The sequence below is a fragment of the Portunus trituberculatus genome, chromosome 50 (genome assembly GCF_017591435.1).
Source record: "Portunus trituberculatus isolate SZX2019 chromosome 50, ASM1759143v1, whole genome shotgun sequence".
NCBI classification, from domain to species: domain Eukaryota; kingdom Metazoa; phylum Arthropoda; class Malacostraca; order Decapoda; family Portunidae; genus Portunus; species Portunus trituberculatus.
In genome coordinates this window covers 22,521,343-22,548,062 of record NC_059304.1, presented here as the reverse complement: position 1 = coordinate 22,548,062, position 26,720 = coordinate 22,521,343, and the positions used below count along the sequence as shown (strand labels likewise).

The 26,720-nt window shown below is 39.2% G+C and overlaps 1 protein-coding gene across 4 annotated transcripts in view; it reads right to left on the bottom strand.

Moving 5' to 3' along the window:
• Window positions 1-26,370, bottom strand: part of LOC123499723 — a 31,779-nt gene extending 5,409 nt beyond the window's left edge. The window contains exons 1-11 of one of the 4 annotated variants that reach the window (XM_045248140.1): window positions 26,162-26,370; window positions 25,322-25,466; window positions 24,733-24,847; window positions 19,750-19,867; window positions 19,397-19,587; window positions 18,671-18,784; window positions 18,086-18,237; window positions 16,694-16,892; window positions 15,964-16,164; window positions 15,552-15,763; window positions 13,674-13,936 (exon numbers count right to left, since the gene is read on the bottom strand). In XM_045248140.1, the coding sequence (XP_045104075.1) occupies window positions 13,674-13,936; window positions 15,552-15,763; window positions 15,964-16,164; window positions 16,694-16,892; window positions 18,086-18,237; window positions 18,671-18,784; window positions 19,397-19,587; window positions 19,750-19,867; window positions 24,733-24,847; window positions 25,322-25,428 (1,672 nt within the window). In that variant the 5' untranslated portion in view covers window positions 25,429-25,466; window positions 26,162-26,370. Of the gene's footprint in view, window positions 1-13,673; window positions 13,937-15,551; window positions 15,764-15,963; window positions 16,165-16,693; window positions 16,893-18,085; window positions 18,238-18,670; window positions 18,785-19,396; window positions 19,588-19,749; window positions 19,868-24,732; window positions 24,848-25,321; window positions 25,467-25,662; window positions 25,993-26,082; window positions 26,108-26,161 lie in introns of those variants that run through there. The other 3 variants (XM_045248141.1, XM_045248144.1, XM_045248143.1) reach the window with 3 other exon arrangements.
• Window positions 26,371-26,720: the final 350 nt, after the last annotated feature.

The following is a 26,720-nucleotide window of genomic DNA, read 5'->3' as shown; positions in this document are numbered from 1 at the left end:
TTAATTATTTCTTGTAATCCAACCATCTCTGCTTCCCTCGACTCAGTCCATTGTGTTTTCTTCAGTTCCCTTTCAAACCTTTCATTCTGCTCATTGATCATTTCCTTAAAGTCATCTTTCTCCTTTACTACTCTCTCCATTTTCTCCTCCAACCGTCTCTTGTATTTTTCAACCTCCACTCTCAAGTGTGCATTCTCATCCACCAATCGTTTTTCATTTTCCTCCAGTCTCTTAACTCTTTCCTTCAAAGCCTTGCAGAATTCTCTATCCTGCTCCTCCTCACTCCTCTGACCTTTTAATTCCTTCACCAACTCCTCAAATCTCTTCTCCAACATTACCAGTCTACCTTGCATTGTTGCTCCTGTTGAAGATGGACTCATGTTTTGACTGGCCACTTTCGGTTTTGCTCCCTGGGCCTCATCGGCACATTTTGAATTTGGTAACTTATTTCTTACTGGTCTATACATTTAATTTCATTCTTCCTAGGAGCATGTGGGTGTGTGGTGGTGTGCACTGGGGGCCAAGCCTGGTAGCTACGTGTGTGTGGTGGGATGCGTTGGCAGCTGTTATGGCTGGCCTTTGTGTGGTTCCCGCTCTGTCGTTTGGAGTGCATAGGTTCCCACACCTCCGATCACTCTTATGTACACACCACCAGGCTACTTTCACTCTGTAAACTTGTTCATTCGCTCTGGTCGCCCTTTAGTACCAATGACGGTTCTCACTCCAAGCACATTATTAGCGTGTGGAGTGTTAGTTAGATGCCACTCTGAGCAGGAGGCACGTCCACTCTCCATGGAGCGGTGTGTGTGTGTGTGTGTGTATATTTACCTAGTTGTAGTTTTACAGGGCCTGGGCTTTATGCTCGTGTGGCCCCATCTCCATATCTACACTTATCCAATCTTACTTTAAAACTACGTACACTCTTTGCTGACACCACTTCCTCACTCAAACTGTTCCAAGTCTCAACACATCTTTGCGGGAAACTAAATTTTTAACATCTCTCAAACATCGTCCCTTCCTTAGTTTCTTACTATGCGATCTTGTGCTTCTAAAGTCATATTCTTCTCTCAGGATCAGTTTCTCATTATCCACTTCATCCATTCCGTTAATCAATTTATAAACTTGTATCAGATCCCCTCTCTCTCTTCTCTGCTCCAAAGTTGGTAGATCCATAGCCTTTAGTCTCTCCTCATATGTCATCCCTTTAAATTCTGGAACCATTCTTGTAGCCATTTTTGTAGTCTCTCTAATTTTCTTATGTGTTTCTTTTATGGGAGTCCACACAACTCCTGCATATTCCAATCTAGGTCTTATTTTAGTACTTATCAATTTCTTCATCATTTCCTTGTCCATATAGTGAAATGCTACTCCAATATTCCTTAGCAAATTATACGTCTCTCTGAAAATTCTATCAATATGGCTTACCAGTTGATTATTTTCTTCCATTGTCACTCCCAAGTCCTTTTCCTTTTTTACTTTTTCTAGTTCTACTCCATCTCCCATCTTATAGATTCCCACTGGTCGTCTTTCACTTTTCCCATTTCCATGACATGGCTTTTGTCCACATTGAATTCCATCTCCCATTTTTTGCTCCATTTCCAGATCTTGTTTAAGTCTTCCTGTAGTATTTCACAATCCTCTTTTGTTTAATGACTCTGCACAGTTTCGCATCGTCCATAAACAGATTTATGTAGCTGTTCACTCCCTCTGGCATGTCATTTATATATACGAGAAAAAGTATTGGTGCCAATACTGACCCCTGTGGCACTCCGCTGTCTACTGTTCTCCACTTGGACTTCATATCTTTAACTATCGTCCTTATTTCTCTCCCCCTTAAGTAATTCTTCATCCATCTCAATGTGCTTCCTTTTAAGCCACCCTTCTCCTCTAACTTCCATAGTAATCTTTCATGTGGCACTTTATCAAAGCCTTTTTAGATCTAAATAAATACAGTCAACCCATCCTCTCTCTCTTGTACTTTATCAACTATTCTAGAGTAGAAACTCAATAAATTTGTTACACATGACCGACCTTTTCTAAAACCAAATTGGCTATTTGATAATATTTTGTTGTCTTCAAGAAACTCAATCCATTGCTTCTTTATTACTTTTCACACATCTTGCATATTACACTAGTTAGTGATACCGGTCTGTAATTTAAAGGTTCTTCCTTCCTTCCGCTCTTATATATGGGAACCACCTCAGCTCTTTTCCACTCCACTGGCACTGTTCCATTTTCAATTGAGCATTTTATGATGTTGTATATTGGACTTGCTAGTTCTTCCCTACATTCTTTCAGTATTCTGCCTGAGACTTCATCCGGTCCCATTGCCTTTTCCTCATCTAGTTCCGTCATCAACTTTTTTATTTCAAGCTTGGTTACTTTAATCTCTTTCATATAGACAGTCTCTCTATTACCCTGTGGTCTTTCAAATTTGGATTCCTTAGTAAAGACCTCATGAAATTTACTATTTAACAGTTCTGCCATACTTTTGGGTCTTCCACCATTCCGTTTTCTCCTTTTAACCTTTCTATTGTTTCTTTGTCTTATTTTTCCATTTATGAATCTGTAGAACAATTTTGGTTGTTCCTTACATTTTCGACAATGTCCTTTTCATAGTTCTTTCTTCTTCCTTTCTCACCTTAGCATATTCATTTCTTGCTGTTTTGAAGTTTTCCTTATTTTCTGGATTTCTGTTTTTTCTCCACCTTTTCCATGCTCCATCTCGTTTCTCCTTTGCCCTAGCACATCTTGCATTAAACCAATCTTTCTTTCCTTCTTCTTTAGGTCTATATTTTGGGGCATATTCCCTGACCCCAGTTTTGTATATTTCCAAAAATAAGTTATATTTCTCTTGAACCGTTAATGAGTTTTCCATCTCCTCCCAGTTTACGTTTTCAAAATAGTTCTTGAGATTCTCAATATCAGCCTTTCTGTAATTTAATCGGTCTCCTTTGTATGATTCATCTCTATCTTCCTTTCCTTCTTCTATATCCATTTCTAATATTACATGGTCACTCTTTCCCAATGGGCACTTGTATCTTATATCATCGTTAATTGGTATATCCCTTGTAAAAACTAGGTCTAATCTTGCCAGCTCATCGTTTCCTCTGAATCTTGTGTTTTCCTTTACTCTTTGGACCATCAAATTATCTATCATTAGGTTCAGGAATCTATCTCCCAGGCATCTTCCCCATACCACTTTCATAATTTTCCCAGTCCACCTCCTTACAGTTGAAATCTCCTACTAATATCACTTTTCTCCTTTCTTTAATGATTCTTGTAAGACTCCTTATTGTGTCATCTATCATGTCTCTATATTCTTGGTTAGTCCAAGAGTTTGTTTTTGGTGGCACATATGTTCCAATGATTGTTAACTCCTTTTTATTAATATGTACCTTAACATACAGTATTTCTGATTTTCCTTCCCCAAACTCCACTTGATTTACCACTATCTCCTTCCTTAACATCATCATGACTCCTCCTCCTCCTTTACCCACTCTGTCTCTCCTCCATATATTATACCTTTTATCTATGTCTATTTTTATTGCCTCATTTAACTTTGTTTCCACCAGGCATACAATATCTGGTTCTTCTTTCTTTATGTAATCTCTTAATTCTAATTTACTAGATAAAATCCCATCTATGTTTGTATACATCATTTTTAATCTCTTGTTCTTATAATTTTTAGTTAAACTTGCTCCATTTTTTCTCTTCTTTCTCTTTTATATACCATTTCCTTATCCTGTCTCCTATAATTCTCCAAAAAAATGCCTTCTTCTCCTCCTCTGACCTTTCATTATTTTTTTCTCTTGCTTCTGCCACCAGTTCATTGTGTCTCTTCCTTTCCTCCTTGTTTCTATTTTTCTTTATATATATATATATATCTTTGCAACCTTCTGTTTCTCTGAGTTTTGTTTTTCTATATAGTACTTCTTCTGCTGCTGCTTGTGATTTTAGTAATATCTTAATTGGTCTCACTGTTCCTTCTTGATATGGTCCCATTCTATGATTTCTTCTACTTCCTCCTCTAAGTTCTGTCTATCGTCGTCATTCAGATGTTTTAGTAGGTCTTTTACTGATTTCATTTCGTCTTTTTCCCTTCTTGGTCTATATTTAAAATTTTTTTCTTTCAGTCCAAAAATAATTACACTCTTCTTTTTTTCTGCAATTTCTCTTACTAAATTTTCTTTTTTCTTGAGGACTCCTATCATTTTGCTTGTCATATTTTCATCTCTTTCTTTTAACTGTTCTTGAAATACTTCTTGAAATGATTCCTTGTCTTTCTTATCTTGGATTCTCCATGCTTGTACTTCTTTTTTAATCACGTCTTGTACTCTTTCTTCTTCTTTGTTAACTAGATCTTTTAGCTTCTCTTTTTCTTTCTCGGCTTTACCGAGTCCTTCTTCCATCAATTTCTTGTAGTTTGCTATTTGGACTTTTAATTCTTCATTTTCGGTTCTTAGCCTAGTTTCATTTTCTTCCACTCTTTTTATCCTTTCTTTCAATTTCTGGAGCTCTTTATCCTGTTCTTCATTCTCTTTCATTCCCATACTCTCCTTTATTAATTTATCTAATTTACGTTCGATAGTTAACACTCTATCAAATAGTGAAGTTTGCGCCATATCAAAGCCTTCAAATTCTCTTTCTCCCTCACCAACATTGTCATCATCAGCTTTCATTCTTTCCCTTGTCACATACCTGCATTTAGATGGAATCTCTTTTCACTCATTAATATTTAACACTGTATTCATGAAAAAAAAAAAAAAAAATAGTCCACACTTTTCACCCAGGCCACTGTAAACCCAAACAAAGGTAGTGAAGATCAGCTGATTCTCGGAGCGGTATTGCGTGCTTCCTCTACCTCTGTGTGTGTGTGTGTGTGTGTGTGTGTGTGTGTGTGTGTGTGTGTGTGTGTGTGTGTGTGTGTGTGTGTGTGTGTGTGTGTGTGTGTGTGTATTTACCTAATTTTACCTAGTTGTAGTTTTACAGGGCCTGGGCTTTATGCTCGTGTGGCCCCGTCTCCATATCTACACTTATCCAATCTTACTTTAAAAGTGTGTACACTCGTTGCAGACACTACTTCATCTAAACTGTTCCACGTCTCAATACATCTCTGCGGGAAACTATATTTTTTAATATCTCTCAGACATCTTCCTTTTCTCAGCTTTTACTATGCGATCTTGTGCTTGGATGTCATATTCTTCTCTCAAGATCAGTTTCTCATTATCCACTTGGTCCATTCCGTTGATCAATTTATAAACTTGTATCAGGTCTCCTCTCTCCTTCTTTGTTCCAGGGTTGGTAGATCCATAGCCTTTAGTCTCTCCTCATATGTCATCCTTCAAATTCTGGAACCATTCTTGTAGCTATTCTTTGTAGCCTCTCAATTTCCTTATGTGTTTCTTTTATGAGTCCACACTACTCCTGCATATTCCAATCTGGGTCTTATTATAGTACTTATCAATTTCTTCATCATTTCTTTGTCCGTGTAGTGAAATGCTACTCCAATATTCCTTAGCAAATTATATGTTTCTCTAAAAATTCTATCAATATGGCTTACTGGTTGATTGTTTTCTTCCATCGTCACTCCTAAGTCCTTTTCCTTTTTGACTTTCTCCAGTTCTACTCCATCTCCCATCTTATAGATTCACACAGGTCATCTTTCACTCTTTCCCATTTCCATGACATGACTTTTGTTCACATTGAATTCCATTTCCCACTTCTTACTCCATTCCCAGATCTTATTTAGGTCTTCTTGCAGTATTTCACAATCCTCCTTTTGCTTTATAACTCTGCACAGTTTCATATCATCTGCAAACAGATTTATGTAGCTGTTCACTCCTTCTGGCATGTCGTTAATATAAATGAGGAAAAGTATTGGTGCCAATACTGACCCCTGTGGCACTCCGCTTTCTACTGCTCTCCACTTGGACTTCATATCTTTAACTACCGTCCTTATTTCTTTCCCCCTCAAATAATGCCAGGATCAGGAAGGTAAGGCTGGCCATGGGGACATGCCTTACAGTGATCACCAGGGACTCTTACCCTAGTCTTTGCATTCCTTGTTAAGATTTTTTTTTTTCCATAACAAGGTCTTCTTCATACAACCTTATTCCGACTGTGTATTAGGGTCGGCCACTTGAGTAAACTTTTCCATTTGTGTCTATTCATTGTGTCCTCTTGTAGTCCAAGTTTATTCATGTCACACTTCAGCATGTCTTTCCATCTAATACTCTGTCTATTTTTTCCATAGCAAGGTGATATGAACTAAATCTTCAGAATCAGTTATAAGTAGAGAGAAAGAAATAATAGGTTCCAGCATGATAAAGTTAGATAAGAAAAAGATAGGAAGAAATTAACCCATGAATTAAATGGTCAGTGAATGGGATAGATAAAGAAATCAGGATGTTACTGCTGAGTCATTAGGGAGCTTGAAAAGAAGATAAGGCAGATTTCTAGATGGTGGATGGTAGGTGGTGGAAATAGGTAAATGTATTTAGAGAGGAACTCCCACTTGTAGGCTTGGTGGCATTTTGCAGCATCCCTTATTTTTCATATTCTTTGTTTCTCTTTTAAAATACTACTCCCTGGATGGTGTGTGTGTATGTGTGTGTGTGTGTGTGTGTGTGTGTGTGTGTGTGTGTGTGTGTGTGTGTGTGTGTGTGTGTGTGTATTTACCTAGTTGTATTTACCTAGTTGTAGTTTTACAGGGCCTGGGCTTTATGCTCATGTGGCCCCGTCTCCATATCTACACTTATCCAATCTTACTTTGTGTGTGTGTGTGTGTGTGTGTTTCACTGTTTGATCTGCTGCAGTCTCTGACGAGACAGCCAGACGTTATCCTCGGAACAGCTCAGCTCTTATTTCCGATCTTCGGATAGGCCTGAGACCAGGCACACACCACACACCGGGACAACAAGGTCACAACTCCTCGATTTACATCCCGTACCTACTCACTGCTAGGTGAACAGGGGCTACACGTGAAAGGAGATACACCCAAATATCTCCACCCGGCCGGGGAATCGAACCCGGTCCTCTGGCTTGTGAAGCCAGCGCTCTAACCACTGAGCTACCGTGTGTGTGTGTGTGTGTGTGTGTGTGTGTGTGTGTGTTCACTGTTTGATCTGCTGCAGTCTCTGACGAGACAGCCAGACGTTACCCTACGGAACGAGCTCAGAGCTCATTATTTCCGATCTTCGGATAGGCCTGAGACCAGGCACACACCACACACCGGGACAACAAGGTCACAACTCCTCGATTTACATCCCGTACCTACTCACTGCTAGGTGAACAGGGGCTACACGTCAAAGGAGACACACCCAAATATCTCAAATATCTCCACCGGCCAATCAAGGTCCTCTGGCTTGTGAAGCCAGCGCTCTAACCACTGAGCTACCGGGCCGTGTGTGTGTGTGTGTGTGTGTGTGTGTGTGTATTTACCTATTTGTGTATTACAGGGCCCAAGCTAAACTCTCTGTGTCCTGTCTCCTTGTCCACTCCTGTCATATCTCTCTTTCATCTGATTGACACACACTGCGTCAATGACATCACTGCTCAGTTTATTACACTTATCAATACTACGATGCGGGAAACTGTACTTTCTCACGTCATTTAGACAGATGTCTTTTATTAGTTTTTTCCATGTCCTCGGAGATAATTACTTATGGTCACCTTTATCAATTCTCTGTCCAATATGTCAATCTTGTTCACCAATTTATACATAGTTATCATGTCTCCTCTTGTTCTTCTCTCTTCTAATGTGGTCAGCCCCAGTTTCCTCAGTCTTTCCTCATAGTCTAACTCCCTGAGTCCTGGTACCATCCTTGTTGCCAGCCTCTGTACCCTTTCCACCTTCTTCACTAGCCTGGTAGCTGCGGTGGCAAGTGGATGTGTTGTGTGTGCGCTCCGTTTTTGGCTGTTGTTTTTATAGTTAGCGAGTGGTGTTTGTGCTTGGTGTGTGTGTGTGTGTGTGTGTGTGTGTGTGTGTGTGTGGTGCTTTTGTGTGTTAGTGAAGTGAAAGTGTGTACTGCAAGTGTTAGATTAGAGTGAAATAGTGGTTAGAATCAGTGTTTGTGAGTTAGAAGTATTTTGGTAGAGCGAGGAGACTAGGCTTGTAACCGTCAAGTTGACCTTGAAAGAGGATTAGTTGACCTCACTTAGGCCCCCCACCACCGCGGTTCCCCCACCCCGCCGTCACCAAGTATTTTTATTTGTTTGTGAGTTAACAGATTGTAAATTAGTATGGCAGTAGCTACTGAGGTATATCAGAGTGTGATTGAGTGCGTGAAAGAGAGTGTTGAGGTGGGATTGGGCGAGTTTGTTGTGTGTGAGATGTGTGGGCATGACAGGAAGGTCGTTGACTTTTCTGAGTGTATGGTGTGTAGGCTCAAGAGCGAGAATTTAGTTCTTTCTCTTGAGCACCGAGAATTGCGAGAGGAAATGAGAAAGCTAAGTGAGGGGAAAAGTGCTAACGAAGTTCTCATCTTTGAGTTGAAGGAGGAGGTTAAGAGGCTTGGGAGGCAGTGGAAAAAATTAGGCAGGAGATCAGTGTTAGGCCGAAGGTTGGATCTTCTGAGGGCGACAGGGTGGCTTGGCCCTCTGTCGGGAAGAGCAGAGTGGGGAAGAGGGAGCAGGCTAGCCAGACTGGGAAAGATTGTAGTCAGGATGGGCAGAGATGGCAGGTTGCGAGGGAAGGAAAGCGGAGGCAGTTAGGGAGGATAGGACTAAACCTGTTGAGTGTGAAAATAGGTTCGGTTTGTTGGAGGGGAGGGGAGAGTGAGAGGAGTGAATGAAGTGGTTGTGGTGAGTGAAAGGAGAGAGAAGGGGTAGAGGAGAGGAGGAGGAGGTTGTGCCTAGCACACCTCAGGTGTGTGTGGTGGGTGACTCTCAGGTTAGGTACTTAGATAGCACTTTCTGTGGGAAAGACAGGGATAGGAGGATGAACATGTGTACGAGTATGCCTAGTGCAGGTGTGAAGGCAGTGAGTGAGGAGGTGCAGAAGAGGGTTGGGGGGATGGAGAGAGAGGGTGTAGTAGTTTTGCACGTAGGTGGGAACGATGTCAGAGCAGGTGGGTCGGAGGAGTTAGTGGCAAGATTTCGGGAAATGTTAGGCAAGATAAGGGAGAGTGGTAGGAGGTGTGTAGTGTCAGGAATCTTGCCTCGTGTGTATGTTAGCAGGGAATGGTTGTCTAGGGCCATTGGTGTGAATGATCGGGTAAAAGGGATGTGTAAGGATGTGGGTGTCAGCTTTGTGGATGTATGGGATAGGTTCTATGGGCAAAGGGATTTGTATGCTAGGGATGGTGTGCATCTGAGTAGGAAGGGTGTAGATGTGCTAAGTGGATGTCTGGAGGGGAGTTGGGTTGGAGTGTAGGGGGTGAGGTAGCAAATGCATTCCAAAAGAAAGATGTTAGACATAAATTAGATAGGATAAACAGAGATAGTGAAAAGATTAGGAAAGATTTCCAGGTGCAAATAGGAGAGAATAAGATTAGGATTCCAAATAAGGAGACAGCATCTAAGAAGGTAGCAGGACTTAAATGTTTTTATGTAAATGCCAGGAGTCTTAGGAACATGAAGGACGAGTTATCTACGTAGTTATATAGTTGAGGAGGACTTAGATGTTGTATGTGTCACAGAGGCATGGGTAAATGAGGAAAAGTTTAGGGAAAATAGGAAAGAATATGAAGTAGATGGATACATTATGTATTTACACCAGAGAATTGGTAGGATAGGTGGAGGAGTAGTTATTTATGTAAAAAAAATCCTTCATTTCCAGTCAGGTTAATGGTATTAAGGTAGATAACAGAGCTTTCTATAGACCACCTAATCAGTCAGCAGATGTAGACAACCTTATGGTAGATGAGATGAATAGGGGGTGTACTAGTCAGACAATTATCTTAGGGGATTTTAATCTTAAGTCAGTAAACTGGGAGAGGATGGTAGGAGATGCTAGTGAAAATAGGTTTATGGAAAGTTTTCAGGATAACTATTTAGTGCAGATGGTAGATAAACCTACTAGGGGGAGGAAGGTTTTAGACATAGTACTAACAAATATTGAGCATTGTTTAAAGGAAGTTGAGGTAGGAGAGACTTTAGCAAACAGTGACCATCATATAATTAGATTTATCATTAATTCCAGTAGGGATAATATAGTGAATAAGACTAGAGTCCCAAACTATCAGAAAGGCAATTATGGTAGGTTACGTCAGTTATTAGGAGAGGTAAACTGGGAAGATAGTTTTGGAAATAAAACTGCACAGGAGATGTGGGATATTTTAAGGTTGTAGTAAAGGGTATAGTGATGCAGTGTATCCCTTACAAAGATATAAGGCAGAGAAACAGGAAGCCATTATGGTGGACTCACGAGATAGGTAGACAGATCAGAGAGAAGAGGGCATATAGAGAGTTGCAGAAAAGTGGGAAGATGTAGATTTGATTAGGTACAGACAGGTCAGGGATGATTTGAGTAAGGTTATAAAAAAGTAAAAGGCAGGCAGAGATAAAACTAGCTAGAGCTGGGAGTAAAGATCCCAAAAAATTATATAGTTATTACAAGGTCAGTGATAAAAGAAATAAGGATAGGATTGGACCACTCAGAAAAGATGGTGTAGTAGTGGATCAAAATGAAGACATAGTAGAATTATTGAATGAACAATTTTCTTCAGTATTTACTAGGAAAGAATAGGAAATCCTGTTACAAACAGTGCGACGAGTAGTTTAAGAGCTTTAGAAAATATTGATATAAAACCGGGAATTATTAGGAAATTTATTCTTGAACTAGACGATAGGAAAGCTAGTGGTCCTGATGAGCTACATGCCAGAGTACTTAGGGAGGGTGTAGACAGTATTTCTGAAGCACTTAAGTTAATCTTTGAAAGATCACTTAGGTTTGCTGAGATACCTCAGGACTGGAAGTTAGCTAATGTTACTCCAATATTTAAAAAGGTAGGAAGGATGATGCGAATAATTATAGACCGATCAGTTTAACTAGTATAGTATGTAAGATACTAGAGAAAATCATTAAGGGTAGTATTTGGGAGCATTTAAATGAGAATAGATTAATTAGAGATACCCAACATGGCTTTAGATCAGGGAGGTCCTGTCTTACAAATTTGCTCGATATCTTAGAATATATTACCAAGGAGTTAGATGATGGAAATAGCATAGATGTTATATATCTAGATTTTAGCAAGGCGTTTGATAAGGTACCGCATAGGAGGCTAGTGTACAAATTGAGACTACATGGGATAGGGGTAGGTTAGTTGATTGGATTAGTGAATGGCTTTCTGATAGGAAACAGAGAGTAGTATTAAATGGGGCAATGTCTGAGTGGAAGGAAGTGGTTAATGGGGTACCCCAAGGATCAGTGCTAGGACCTCTTCTTTTCTTGGTGTACATTAACGATTTAGATATAGGAATTAGTAGCAAAGTATCAAAGTTTGCAGATGATACTAAGATAGCATGTGCAGTACAGGGTGAAAAGGACAATTACAGAATACAACGAGACCTGGACAGGCTGATAGCATGGGCAGACAGGTGGCAGATGGAGTTTAATTCTAAAAAGTGTCAGGTTATGCATTTAGGTAAAGACAACACAAACTTTAGCTATGAGATGGAGGGATGTTGGCTAGAGGCAGTAGAGGAAGGAAAGGATTTAGGAGTAGTGATAGACAGGACTATGAAATTTTCAAAGCAATGTTTAGAAGCAAGAAATAGGGCAAATAGGATCCTGGGTTTTATAAATAGAAATGTTAGTTATAAAAGTAAGGAAGTGGTGCGTAGCTTATATAATTCCTATGTTAGGCCCCATTTAGAGTATTGCATACAGGCCTGGTCACCCCATTATAGGCAGGATATCAACATGTTAGAAGCAGTTCAGAGAAGAGCAACTAGGATGATACCAGCATTAAAGCGCCTGGAGTATAGAGATAGATTAAAGGAATTAAACATGTTTTCATTTGAGAGATGTATAAGAGGGGATATGATAGTTATTTAAAATGTTCTCAGATACAAACTACATAGATGTGAGATCTTTCTTTACCTTAGAGGAGGGAAATAGGACTAGAAATCATGGCAGGAAAATTAGAAAGCAAGGCTGCAGGTTAGATATAAGAAAATATTTCTTTAGTCATAGGGTGGTTGACTTCTGGAATGCATTGCCAGAGAGGGTTGTAAATAGCACTAGTTTGACAATGTTTAAAAACAGATTAGATAAGCACTTAAATTTCTTAGATTTATAATTATGTATAGTGCTGCATGATAGTTTTTATAAGAAATTTACTATAGTTAAACAAGACATGATCCCCATGTATGGGGATCACAGATTGTAGAGGATTTCGCTGTAGGACTTAGCCCTGTTAATGGGCCAAATATTTAGAATTAGTATATAATGTATTGTGTACTTGTAAGTGTATCTTTAAGTACTGATGACGAGGTCGCTGTGCGACTGAAACAGGATAACCTAGATGGGCCCTGGTGGCCCTTTGTTATCCTATTATTTATGTTATGTTATGTTATGTTATGTTCACATTTTTCTTCATATGCGGTGACCAGACGCAAGCTGCATATTCTAACTGGGGTCTTATTAAGGTGCATAATATCTTCTTCATCATTCCTTCATCTAGTTAGTGGAATGCAAGGCCAATATTTTGAAGCATGTTATATGTTTTCAAAAATATCTTGTTAATGTGTTTCTCCGGTGACAGAGTGTTTTGCACGGTTACTCCTAAGTCTTTCTCCTCATTGGTCTCTTCAATTTTCTCATCACCCAGCCTGTAATCCCTGTTTGGTCTGTATCTACTTCTTCCCATTTTCATAACATGGCTCTTGTTTATATTGAATTCCATCTGCCACTCTTTACTCCACTCATATATTTTATCAAGATCTTCCTGTAGCTTGTTACAATCTTCCACATTCTTTACTCTCCTCATAATTTTGATATCGTCCACGAACATATTCATGTAACTGTCAATTCCTACTGGCATATCATTAACATAAATCAAAAACATGATGGGACCAAGCACTGACCCTTGTGGAACTCCACTGGTTACCTTCTTCCACTAGGACTTCCTTCCCTTCACCACTGTTCGCATTTCTCTTCCCACTAAGTAATTTTTCATCCATTTTGCTAGTTTATCACTTACTCCTCCAATTGTCTTTAGTTTCCACATCAGTCTATTGTGTGGCACTTAATCAAAGGCCTTTCTCAAGTCCAGGTAAATAGTATCCACCCATCCCTCTCTCTATGTTGTAGTATGTCAGTCACTCTTGAATAAAAACATAATAAATTGGATATGCACAATCTTCCTTTTCTGAAACCAAACTGCCTTTCACTCAGAATGTTTTCACTTTCTAGATACTCACTCCACTTAGCTTTAATTACATGTGTATACATGTATCTGTTCATCCACTTCATTGTTGTACTTCTCATATCTTTTTGAGACAAAGGTTCACTTTCTCAAACATTTCAGCATCTCATCATTACTACTTTAACCAGTCTTAAGTGAAAGTCAATGAGCCCCTCAAAGATGCCTTCATGACTCTTATGATAGTGAATAGGGTTCTGTACCATCAATAACACCATTGTAAGAACATAACTAAACAATTCTGTGGATTTCAAAAATTCCCCTAATGAATACAAAGTGTTTAAGACCATGAACCTCTCTAACCTTTTGTTCCCTGGCTGGAAATGGCTTCAGACTGTTTCCTGGCAGTGCACAAGGATTCCTGGAGACTTATGAGGCGCTCCACTTGGCAGTAGTATGTGGTGGTGAGGTGCAGATACTTGCAGGCTACCTCGTATACACTGTCCCAGCACCGCGTTCCATCACACAACTGACTGACTGCCTTCCAGCCAGCATTTGCAGCCTCAGTGTTGTGCCAGACCAGCGGTGTTGTGGACATGGAGACTTTTTGTTTGCGCTCGCCTGACCTGTTCAACAATGTCATTAGGGATTAGATTCTCAAATATCTTTGCTTATAACAGACTCTAGAGAAGGAATCTGGCTCAACAATGAAGGAAACATCCATGAAAAACCAGCCTAATTATATATATATATATATATATATATATATATATATATATATATATATATATATATATATATATATATATATATATATATATATATATATATATATATATATATATATATATATATATATATATATATATATATATATATATATATATAAATAGTCACTATATATATATATATATAAATAGTCACTGTGAAATAATTGGGCATTTCAGAATATAAGCCAGTCAGCAAAGATGAAATATATATATATATATATATATATATATATATATATATATATATATATATATATATATATATATATATATATATATATATATAAACAATCACATAGAAACCGTACACAAAAGTTAAACAAAGGAGAATGCTCTATAGCTTTCAACCTCGTCTGCCTACAAGAAAATATATATATATATATATATATATATATATATATATATATATATATATATATATATATATATATATATATATATATATATATATATACAGTAAACCTTCGCTATAACGAACCAATTGTGGGGAAAGGCCTGACGTTATATCCGAAAGTTTGTTGTATCCGAGGGTCGGTAATCCATCTTTTATAACGACCTAAGTTCGCTATATGTGATAAGTCGTTCAGTCATACGTCCGCCCAGGAGAGTTTTGTTTACATTTCCACACATCCACAAGAATAAACTGTAATTAGTTTTTTTTTACATTTCCACACATCCACAAAAATAAATTGTAATTACTGGATTTATTATATTCATTATGAAATCCCTCCTCACGCGCCGAACCGAGCTCGCTATTTACCGAACAAAGTTCGCTATGTAAGAGGCTTGTTCGGCCAGAATAATGCGTTCGTTATATCCGAAATTCGTTATATAGAGGTTTGTTATACCGAGGGTTTACTGTGTATGTATATATATATATATATATATATATATATATATATATATATATATATATATATATATATATATATATATATATATATATATATATATATATATATATATATATATATATATATATATATATATATATATATATATATATATATATATATATATATATATATATATATATATATATATATATATATATATATATATATATATATATATATATATATATATATATATATATATATATATATATATATATATATATATATATATATATATATATATAAATAGTCACTGAGAGATAATGGGGCATTTCAGAATATAAGCCAGTCAGTGAAAGATGAAATGGAACACCATTCCAGGATCTAAACAGCACTCTAATAACATAATGCTTCTGGAATGCAAAGCATAAGAGCATCTTAGAAAAATCTATCGAATAACATTAACAATATTCCAAAACATTAATTCATACTGATTCATATCAACATGCTATGTTTCTTTTCACTCTCAATAATTCAAAGAAAACTATAAAAAAGTAAGACTCTTAACCAATCTGTATTTCCAATGACTCATCCCTTCCAAGGACTTCCCATGACACAAATTGAGAGAGGCTTACATTTCCATCTGTGTGGTGAGGAGGTAAGCCAGAGGAATGGCTTCCAGCCTCTCACACTCCTGAGCCAGGTTGGTGGAGGAAGGTGTTGGAGTAGTGGTGAAGGACAGTACCTCCTTAATGTTGGAGCGAAGGCTTGCCAGGAGCTGCCTCACCGTCTCTCGCCCACCCCGCACACTCTCTGCCAATGACTGTATGTTCTCCACCTTCTCTTGCTGAAAAATGATAAGTGAATGACTGAGTGGAATGTAATTAAAAAGTAAAAGCCCTGAGTCCAGTAATGATGATCTTGCACTATATAAGGTATCAAAGAGTTAGCCATTGCATCAAATCACATGCAACATTTCTAGCTTATAAAAGAATAAGTACTGAGATATGGAGGCTGAGGGGAGAGGATGCTCATGATGCTACCTACAATTTCTTTCTCAAAGTTTCTGATCCTTGCATGCTTCTCTTTCACGGCCATGTGGATGCGAGCAGCTGTGTCTGCCTGGTCCTGCAGGGTAGATGTGAGTGTCTGGGCAGCTGTCAGAGCAGCATGCTCTCCCGCAAGGGCATACCTGGTCTTTATTAGAGTGACCACAGCAGCCACCACCTCCTCATCTTCATGGTTTCTCTGTGGACACACCATCTTCTATAATTTATTACACTAACTTATCATGAATATGTCTCTATCCGACCAACATTCCCCTTAATGGTAGGTGTCTCAGAGAAGGTATTTACATGCATCTTACCCTCTACATCTCCGAGGGAGAAAACACTACAGAAATACTGCTCTAAATTCCCTACCACAATGAAACACTTAATTTCTTTAGTGGATCTTTGATGTTACCTATTCTTCTAATGATGTCTGTGTTGATATCCTTTTGATCTGATGCTCAATGTCTGATATGAAGCAAAACAAATGTTCCTCTTTTGAATACATCCTGTTTTGGACACTCGACACTACCACCATGTTTAGTGTTGTGTTGCTAATACAGTCACAAATCACAATCCTCATGTCTTATATGGGTTTCATTTCATTTCATGTGCTTCCTCTGACTCTACCATAACCTTAACATATATCAACTTACTTAAACACAGTCAATCTATATTTTTGTATTGTCTTCCAGTAGTAAACACAAAAGGTGGGGTTAGTAAGTCACCTTGGCCACTGTGGTGATGTTGTTGGTGAGGGTGTTGAGGGCACGCGTGAGGGACAGTGCTGCCCGGTTCTCTTGGTGTGCCTGTAAGTAAAGCTTCACATGGGCAGCACTCATCTGTCTCAGCAACTCCTGCACAGACTCCATCACTCCGCTGGGGTTCATCTCATCTATGAAGGTGCCGTCATTCTCACACTTCACCCTGAGTGGTTGCAAGGATGGAATCAATTATTTAAATGTGTTGGAACAATACACACACGGCATCACAATAAAGCCAGGATGATACTTTATTGCTTATTTTTGTGTCTAAAACTCTCACAATTCACCACAAGTGTTAATAAGGAAAGCTGACTGATTCATTTAGCCTTTCAGTGATAATGGATTTTTTCTGGAGCAAGTTGAGAGCATAACATCAAAAGGCACTACAGAAAACAAAATAGTTAAAGAACTGGTTCTAGCTTTTCATTCCCAGTTTTGTATGTATTCCAGAACACCATCTAGGGTTTCTCAGATAAAGTAATAAATTACCTAATACAATTATCAGTCAAACAATCACCTTTATCTATTTATCTATATATCAGGCAGACAATCCCACACAGGATGTTCTACAAAAAGCCCACCCTCATACATACATCACCATCATTACCAGTCTGAAAGTTTCATCTATATATCTATAATGTAAGGCAGGCACTCCCAGAGGCTGGCCCAGACACCACACACACACACACACACACACACACACACACACACACACACACACACACACACACACACACACACACACACACACACACACACACACACACACACACACACACACGGCCCGGTAGCTCAGTGGTTAGAGCGCTGGCTTCACAAGCCAGAGGACCGGGTTCGATTGGCCGGGTGGAGATATTTGGGTGTGTCTCCTTTCACGTAGCCCTGTTCACCTAGCAGTGAGTAGGTACGGGATGTAAATCGAGGAGTTGTGACCTTGTTGTCCCGGTGTGTGGTGTGTGCCTGGTCTCAAGCTTATCCGAAGATCGGAAATAATGAGCTCTGAGCTCGTTCCGTAGGGTAACGTCTGGCTGTCTCGTCAGAGACTGCAGCAGATCAAACAGTGAATCACACACACACACACACACACACACACACACACACACACACATTCATATTCGTTAGAGGAGTTGACATCATTCATTTGTCCCAGACTTTTGGCTAACTCTATTGATCTTTAAGAAAACTAGCAATCAAGTGGCCTTTTTTTATGTACTTATTTAGTTTTATTTATCTATTTATTTATTTATTTATTTATCTATTTATTTTTTTCCCCTTGCCCAGTTTCTCCTCTTGCATAAAAAATAAAAAATAAGAAAAAAACAAAAATCCATAAAGTTCCACAATATGCCAACACACCTGAGTTCATGTGCATCCCTGGTGAGGTCCACCCCTTGCAGGAAGGTGCGCAGGGCATGCTGGCCGTCCCGGGTCTCCCCCACCACTGCCTCCACCAGTCCCCTGGGGCTCAACTCATCAACACTCTCACCTATTCTCTCCCACACGCCTTCCTATGAAGGGAATCATTACATTCGCTACAGTTTGGAGTGTTAATAAGCAAAACATGCTCAGTGAGAGCATAGTAAGTGGCCAGACATTAGTTTCAAGAGGAAGCTGGGTGAATATATGGATGGTCATGGCAGATGATAAGTTTTAAGTGGTCAGGAACTGCCATATATAGATCAACTGTTCTTTTATTGTTTTCTCATGTTATATTCTCATCATCATTCATCTACTAATGTTAAGACAGTTACAAAGTCATTATCACCATTATGAATAGATTTAAGATTATGTTCTCATATGATGTAGGATGGCTTCTGAGGCTTTCCCAGTTAATTTACTAAACTATTCAAAATAATAATTGCTTAAAATAACAAACGAACTGATTAAAGTAATGGCTTCTGGAAATACACAAATGCAACCTGAGCCTCACTCCACAAGTACCTTCATCTGATGGAGGGAGTATGCAGCGTAGGGACGGCTGCTACTGCTGCTGCTGCTGCTGAGGAGGGCCTGATGAACCCTCTCTAGCTGCATTAAGTCATTGTGCACCCTGTCCTGCAGAGAAAAGGAAGATTTGACATGCAAGTACAGTACAATGGAAATAGAGTTTAGTGAATACGTTGTGTACTCCTCACCTCTATTTTGTACATGACTAAATCACCTCATTCCCTCTCATCTCACCAAACTGTTCAAGCTGTGTTACTGATGCCCGTACAGTGAGGGCCAAAATGGACCAAAAGCTAAGGAAGTGATGTGAATCAATGTGAATTTGAAAGCTGTGTGCCTCTTTTATTGGGAGAGACAGCCTTGGTATATGTATATATGTATATCACTTAACCTAAACACACACACACACACACGCCCGGTAGCTCAGTGGTTAGAGTGCTGGCTTCACAAGCCAGAGGACCGGGGTTCGATTCCCCGGCCGGGTGGAGATATTTGGGTGTGTCTCCTTTCACGTGTAGCCCCTGTTCACCTAGCAGTGAATAGGTACGGGATGTAAATTGAGGAGTTGTGACCTTGTTGTCCCGGTGTGTGGTGTGTGCCTGGTCTCAGGCCTATCTGAAGATTAGAAATAATGAGCTCTGAGCTCGTTCCGTAGGGTAATGTCTGGCTGTCTCGTCAGAGACTGCAGCAGATCAGACAGTGAAACAGTGAAACACACACCTTGATAGCCAGATTTGCTTTGGCAACTTTTCTCTCTTCCCGCTGCTGGTCTTCCTGCAGTTCTGTCAGCTGGGCACTCCACTGTCCATAGTGGTGAGTCAGCTGCTCCTTGTCCTGCTGTGCTGCCCTAACCAGACCCATCTTCCTCCACGCCTCCACTTCACTTTGTCGCAGCTCTTCCTTCTTCTGGCCTGTGGATGCAGAGTGTGTCAGATGGTATTGCTTTATTTGAATCTAGTAATTGTAAATGCTGCCCTCTTATTAGGAGAAAAGGCATTCACTACTACTTCACTAATTCTTGCTGCCTTTCACAATTCTTATTTCCATGGCTGACTACCAAGAAATCTCTTCACCAAGCCGTGATATCTCCTTTGTCTCAGCAGCAATGGCTGTCCTGGCATCCAATATGGCAGTCTTGAGTCTCAGGTAATCATGGAGGGATGACGGCTCCTCAGCTTCCTCCTTCAGGCTCTGGGGAACATGAAAGGCTTATCACTCCGCGCTCCGTGCAGAGCGGACGTGCCTCCTTGCTCAGAGTACCGTCTACCTAACATTCCACACGCTAAACAATGTGCTTGGAGTGAGAACCGTCACTAGTACAAAAGGGCAACCAGAGCGAGTGAACGAGTGTACAGAGTGAACGTAGCCTGGTGGCGTATACATAAGAGTGATTGGAGGTGTTGGAACCTCCGCACTCAAAACGACAGCGCAGAAACCACACAAAGGCCAGCCATAAACAGCCGCCAACGCATCCCACCACACACACGTAGCTACCAGGCCTGACCGCCAGCGCCACACCACCACACACCCACACGCTCCCGGGAAGAGTGAAAGAAAAATGGATAGACCCGTAAGAAATAAGTTACCAAATTCAAAATATGCCGATGAGGCCCAAGGAGCAAAACCCAAAGTAACCATTCAAAATATAAGTCCATCTTCAACAGGAGCAACAATGCAAGGTAGATTGGTAATGCTAGAAAAAAAATTTGAGGAGTTGGTGAAGGAATTAAAAGTTCAGAAGAGTGAGGAGTAGCAGGATAGAGAATTCTGCAAGGCTTTGAAGGAAAGAGTCAAGAGACTGGAGGAAAATGAAAAAGATTGGTGGATGAGAATGCACACTTGAGAGTGGAGGTTGAAAAATATAAGAGGCGGGTGGAGGAGAAAATGGAGAAAGTCGTAAAGGAGAAAGATGACTTTAAGGAAATGATCAGTGAGCAAAGTGAAAGGTTTAAACTGAAGAAAACACAATGGACTGAGTCAAGGGAAGCAGAGATGGTTGGATTACAAGAAATAATTAAAGATCAGTTGAATGAAGACAAAAAAGAAAGGTCTAAGGAACTGGTTAATGTTATGAAGAACAAGGAAACATTGATAAGAGAAATAGTAGAAAAGAAGAAGTGTGTTAATATTTGGGATGAAAGAACAAAATATAACATACAAGCCTAAGAGAATTAAAGAAGAATTAAAAACGGTAAGAGATCTGTTTAAAAATCTAAATGATGATGAAAAAAAAGACCTACAAGAAGAAGTGGAAGAGATCCATAGACTGGGTCCGTATAAGGAGGGAGTAAAGAGACCGATTAAAGTAGTACTGAAGTTACAACAATCTGCGGAGGACATTTTATATAGAACATCAAAATTAAGAGAGGTAGAAGGTTGTAAAGAGGTGTGTGAGAAAAATAGAAATGAGGAAGAGAGAAAGATATAAGGAATTGTTGGAAGAGGCGAGAAGGAAAATGATGAACGGTCTGAAGAGGAAAAAGAAAAGTTTTTTTGGAGAGTTATAGGAGAGAGAGTCAGAAAGTGGTATGTGGAAAGAAGGAATGCGGAGGAACCCTAGAGGAGCAGTGGGTGGACCGTAATGTATACTAATATAGATGGGATACTGTCAAGTAGATTGGAATTGCAAGACTATATGATGGTGGAGAAGCCTGATATAGTGTGTTTGACTGAGACAAAATTACATGAAAAACAAAGGTAAATTTGGATAATAAATATAATATATGGAGAAAGGATAGAGAGTAAAGGTGGAGGAGGAGTTATGATTATGACGAAGAAGGAGATAAATGTGGATAAGGTTTGGTATGGGAAGAACAACGCAGAAGTGATAAGCATAAGGTTAAAAAGTGATGGAAAAGAATTAATAATCATGGTGACCTATGTACCTCCTAAAACAAATTCTTGGACATTAAGGAATACGACAATATGATCAAGGATACTTTACAGAGTTTGGAAAGTGTATTAACTGGAAAAAGAAAGGTGATACTAGTAGGAGATTTTAATTGTAAGGAGGTGGATTGGGAAAATCTAGTAAGTGGTGTTGGAGAGGAAGCATGGGAGAGAGATTCTTAATCTAATGATGGAAAATATGATGGAACAGAGGGTGAAAGAAAATACTAGATATAGAGGAGATGATGAACCGGCTAGACTGGATTTGGTGTTAACAAGAGAAGTGTACCTATGTGGGATATACAATATAAATGTCCATTGGGAAGAGTGATCATGTGGTTATGGAAATGCAGATGGCAACAACACAGCGAAGGAAAGATGAGACATACAGGAGTGGTAGATTGAATTATAGAAAGATGGACACAGAAAGTTTGAAAAATTATTTCAGAACATTAGATTGGGAGATGTTACAAATCAGAGAAGTGCAAAAAAATATGAGATTTTTATGAAATATTATAAAGAAGGAGTTATGAAATTTGTACCAAAGTATAAACCGAGAGAGGAAGGAAGAAAGGATTGGTTTAATGCAACTTGTGTTAAGGCTAAAGAAAAGAGAGATGTGGCTTGGAAAAGATGGAAAAAGAGCAGGAATATACTAAATAAGGAGAATTATAGAGTGGCGAGAAATGAGTATGTGAGGGTAAGGAGGAGGAAGAAAGAAAATTTGAAAAGATATTGTAGACAAGAGTAAGGAACATCCAAAATTGTTTTACAGGTTCATAAATGGTAAACTTAAAAGAGAGAGTCCATTGAAAGATTAAAAGGAGAGCAAGGGATAGTAGATGACCCTAAGAATATAGCGAATTGCTAAATAATAGGTTTCAACAAGTATTTACTAAAGAAACAATGTTTGTAAAGCCTCAGAATGTAGAAGGAAATGTGCACATGGATGACATTAAGATACCTAAAAGGAGTTATATAAAATGTTGGAGGAACTTAAAGATGATAAAGCGATGGGACCAGATGAAGTTTCAGGAAAATTATTGAAGGAATGTAGAGAAGAATTGATTGATCCATTATATGATATTATAAGGTGCTCATTAGAAACAGGGAAGTACCAGTAGAGTGGAAAAGAGCTGAAGTGGTGCCCATTTATAAGGGAGGCAGTAAGGAAGAGCCTCTTAACTATAGACCTGTGTCTTTAACAAGTGTGGTCGGTAAGATTTGTGAGAGGGTGATAAAGAAATATTGGATACGGTTCCTGGAGGATCATAAGTTATTATCGGATCATCAATTTGGCTTTAGGAAAGGGAGGTCATGTGTAACAAATCTACTGAGCTTTTATTCAAGAGTGGTTGACAAAATACAAGAGAGAGAGGATGGATGGACTGTGTATATTTGGATTTAAAAAAGCTTTTGACAAGGTACCTCACATGAGACTGCTATGGAAATTAGAGATTTATGGAGGACTGAAGGAAAAGTGTTAAAGTGGATGGAAAACTACTTGAGATGGAGGAGATGAGAACGGTAATAAGGGATGCAAAGTCGGACTGGTTGGTGGTGGAGAGTGGAGTCCCACAAGGTTCAGTGCTGGCACCAATACTTTTCCTTGTCTATATTAATGATATGCCAGAGGAGTAAACAGTTATATTAATTTGTTTGCGGATGATGCGAAGTTGTGTAGGTGTGTGAAGAGTGAAGAAGATTGTGAAATTTTACAGGCAGATCTGGATAGGATTTGGGAGTGGAGCAAGAGGTGGGAGATGGAATTTAATCTGAGCAAAAGTCATGTGATGGAGATGGGGAAGAGTGGAAGACGGCCAAGAGGGTCATATAAGATGGGTGAAGAAGTAGTGTTGAAAAAGGTGGAAAAGGAAAAGGATTTGGGAGTGATAATACAAGACCATGGGCAGTTTGAGGCTCATATTGACAAGATGTTTGGAGAAACATATAATTTGATTAGAAATATTGGATTAGCCTTTCATTATATGGATAAAGATATGATGAAGAAATTAATTAGTACGGTAATTAGACCAAGATTGGAATATGCTGGAGTGGTTTGGTCCCCTTATAAAAAGAAGCATATAAGGAAGTTGGAGAGATTGCAGAGAATGGCAACAAAAATGGTTCCGGAATTGGCAGAAATGACCTATGAGGAGAGATTAAAAGAAATGAATTTGCTTACCTTGGAACAAAGAAGAGAAAGAGGAGATTTAATACAGGTTTATAAACTGTTGAACGGTTTGGATGAAGTGGATAATGAGCAAATGATGTTGAGAGAAGAAAATTTAAATCGAACTACGAGATCACATAGTAAAAAGATAGCCAAGGGAAGGGAATATGCTTGAAGGATGTGAAGAAATATAGTTTCCCACAGAGATGTGTGGAGGTGGCGTCAGCGAGGAGTGTGCATAGTTTTAAAGGAAAGTTGGATGTGTGTAGATATGGAGACGGGGCCACACAAGTATGATAACCAGGCCCTGTAAAATTACAACTAGGTGAATACAACTAGGTGAATACACACACACACACACACACACACACACACACACACACACACACACACACACCATCCAGGGAGTAGTATTTTAAAAGAGAAACAAAGAACATGAAAAATAAGGGATGCTGCAAAATGCCACCAAGCCTACAAGTGGGAGTTCCTCTCTAAATACATTTACCTATTTCCACCATCTACCATCCACCATCTAGAAATCTGCCTTATCTTCTTTCCAAGCTCCCTAATGACTCAGCAGTAACATCCTGATTTCTTTATCTATCCCATTCACTGTCCATTTAATTCATGGGTTAATTTCTTCCTATCTTTTTCTTATCTAACTTTATCATGCTGGAACCTATTATTTCTTTCTCTCTACTTATAACTGATTCTGAAGATTTAGTTCATATCACCTTGCTATGGAAAAAATAGACAGATTATTAGATGGAAAGACATGCTGAAGTGTGACATGAATAAACTTGGACTTCAAGAGGACACAATGAATAGACACAAATGGAAAAGTTTACTCAAGTGGCTGACCCTAATACACAGTGGGAATAAGGTTGTATGAAGACCTTGTTATGGAAAAAAAAAAATCTTAACAAGGAATGCAATGACAAGGGTAAGAGTCTCTGGTGATCACTGTAAGGCACGTCCCCATGGCCAGCCTTACCTTCCTGATCCTGGCATGTTTAAGGTTCAGCTTGATCAGTCTCCCCTGGTCAGGCGGGACAACGTGCCGTGCCAAGAAGGAGAAACATGGCTTTAGGTTCTTCTCCTGCAGCAGTCTGTGGAAAGATCAAGAGGTTAGTGTCTCACGAGAAGATATAAAATTCATGTGTTTAAAATAATCATAATATAAATATACAATAATTATAATATAAATATACAAGTGATTGGTTGTTTTCAAGACAATTCTCCAGTTAACTTGGACTTCTCTTTGCATTTAGCACTTCTTTAGGGAATGGCACCTTTAGTGGACTTTTCTTAATTAATCTTTTTTACTGCCTTTGCTGGTCTATGACAAGAGCACTTCTTACATTAAGGGTGAAAAAAAATATATTTCTGCTATGCTATTTGCCTTATTTCACAGAGAGAGAGAGAGAGAGAGAGAGAGAGAGAGAGAGAGAGAGAGAGAGAGAGAGAGAGAGAGAGAGAGAGAGAGAGAGAGAGAGAGAGAGAGAGAGAGAGAGAGTTTGTCAGCATCAGCATGATGTTACAAAATGGATAACAAGAATGCATAACCCTCTCAACAGTCTTACATGGAGAAATGGTGTGGTGCCAGTGGCTGGTCGTGGGAGAAGAGCTTGTGGCGGCTGGAGAGGTTATTGGCCCACTGGTGGAGGTTGGCCTCCATGTCTGCTGCCATCACTGATGCACTGTCCGCCAACTGCCAGTTGTTAGGAACTGTGCAGATGGAGTAACTTTGAAGTGTCACCAGTCAAACACATAATACACAACAAGAAGTTTCAAGGAAATTATCCTGTCTCTCTAACCTCCAGACTAATAATTTATCTTGTTAACAGAACATCATTTTTCCCCTAATCATGATCTATACAGTCAAGAGATTTACAATGAAACTAACGAAAAGAACTATTCTAACCTCGCTCTCAGAAAGAAACGTATGTGTTATTTCAGACACTGCAGAACAGGCAGAACAAAGTGGATGTGACTCAGGTGTTGGAGATGATGCAAGGATATCATGACATTCACTTGTTTTAACATTGGACAACCTGAGAGGCCACTCCCTCAAGTTTGCCAAGCCCGCACACACGCTGCCAAACAACACTCGAGGGTAAGTGGTCTGCCATCACACTAGCAAATGACTGATGGAGTGCACTCCCAGTATAGTGATCACGCCATCAGAAGACTCGATATGATAGACTTTACAGTTCATTGCAAAAGTCGGCATTACAGAGACCAATCAACATTAAGGTAAATTCAGTCCAAACAAGTAAATCACTCTACCAGTCAAGTCCAGTCCAAGAAAGTACTTAAATTAGTCTAGCAGTGTAGTCCTGACCAAATAAGAAAGCCAGTGTAGCAGTCCACAGCCCAGAGTCCAGTCAAAGGCGAGTCAGTCAATAATAAGACGGACGTACCTCTCACACAGCTCCTACTCACTGCTATTATCTTCCTATCGGGTCTTCTTCCTTCTACTGATCCTGATTCATCTTACTCTTCCTTCTTCTCTGAGTCTTCCTATTTTACAAGCGATTTGCGAGATGTACGTAGATGTAGATTTGAAAGAAGGATCCTGGCGGAGTTTAATCTTTGGCAACGGCGCTTCAGCAGGTTATCGGGGCACGGGAGTATTCTAAAAGTCTAAACTATTCTTTGCATCGCCACTCCCTTTTATCATACATTTTGCTCTTTTGCCTTATTTGTTAGGACTTATCCAGTGTGTTCTTGATGTTCTCTATTTCTTCCACAAAAAGTTTTCTTCCTATCAAAATGTCTTTATTTTCTTAATTCTAGGGTTGATGCAGTGCCTGGGTTCTGCCTTCTTTTTTAGGCTGGGGTGGGCGGAACTTAATTAACGAGTCTGACTGAGCTTATGCCGTATGATCAGCAAATTTAGTGTTTTCGATTGATTTATCTTTTAATCACGACCAAGTTTAAATGCATGCACTATACAGTATATGTTTCCTTCACAACTCC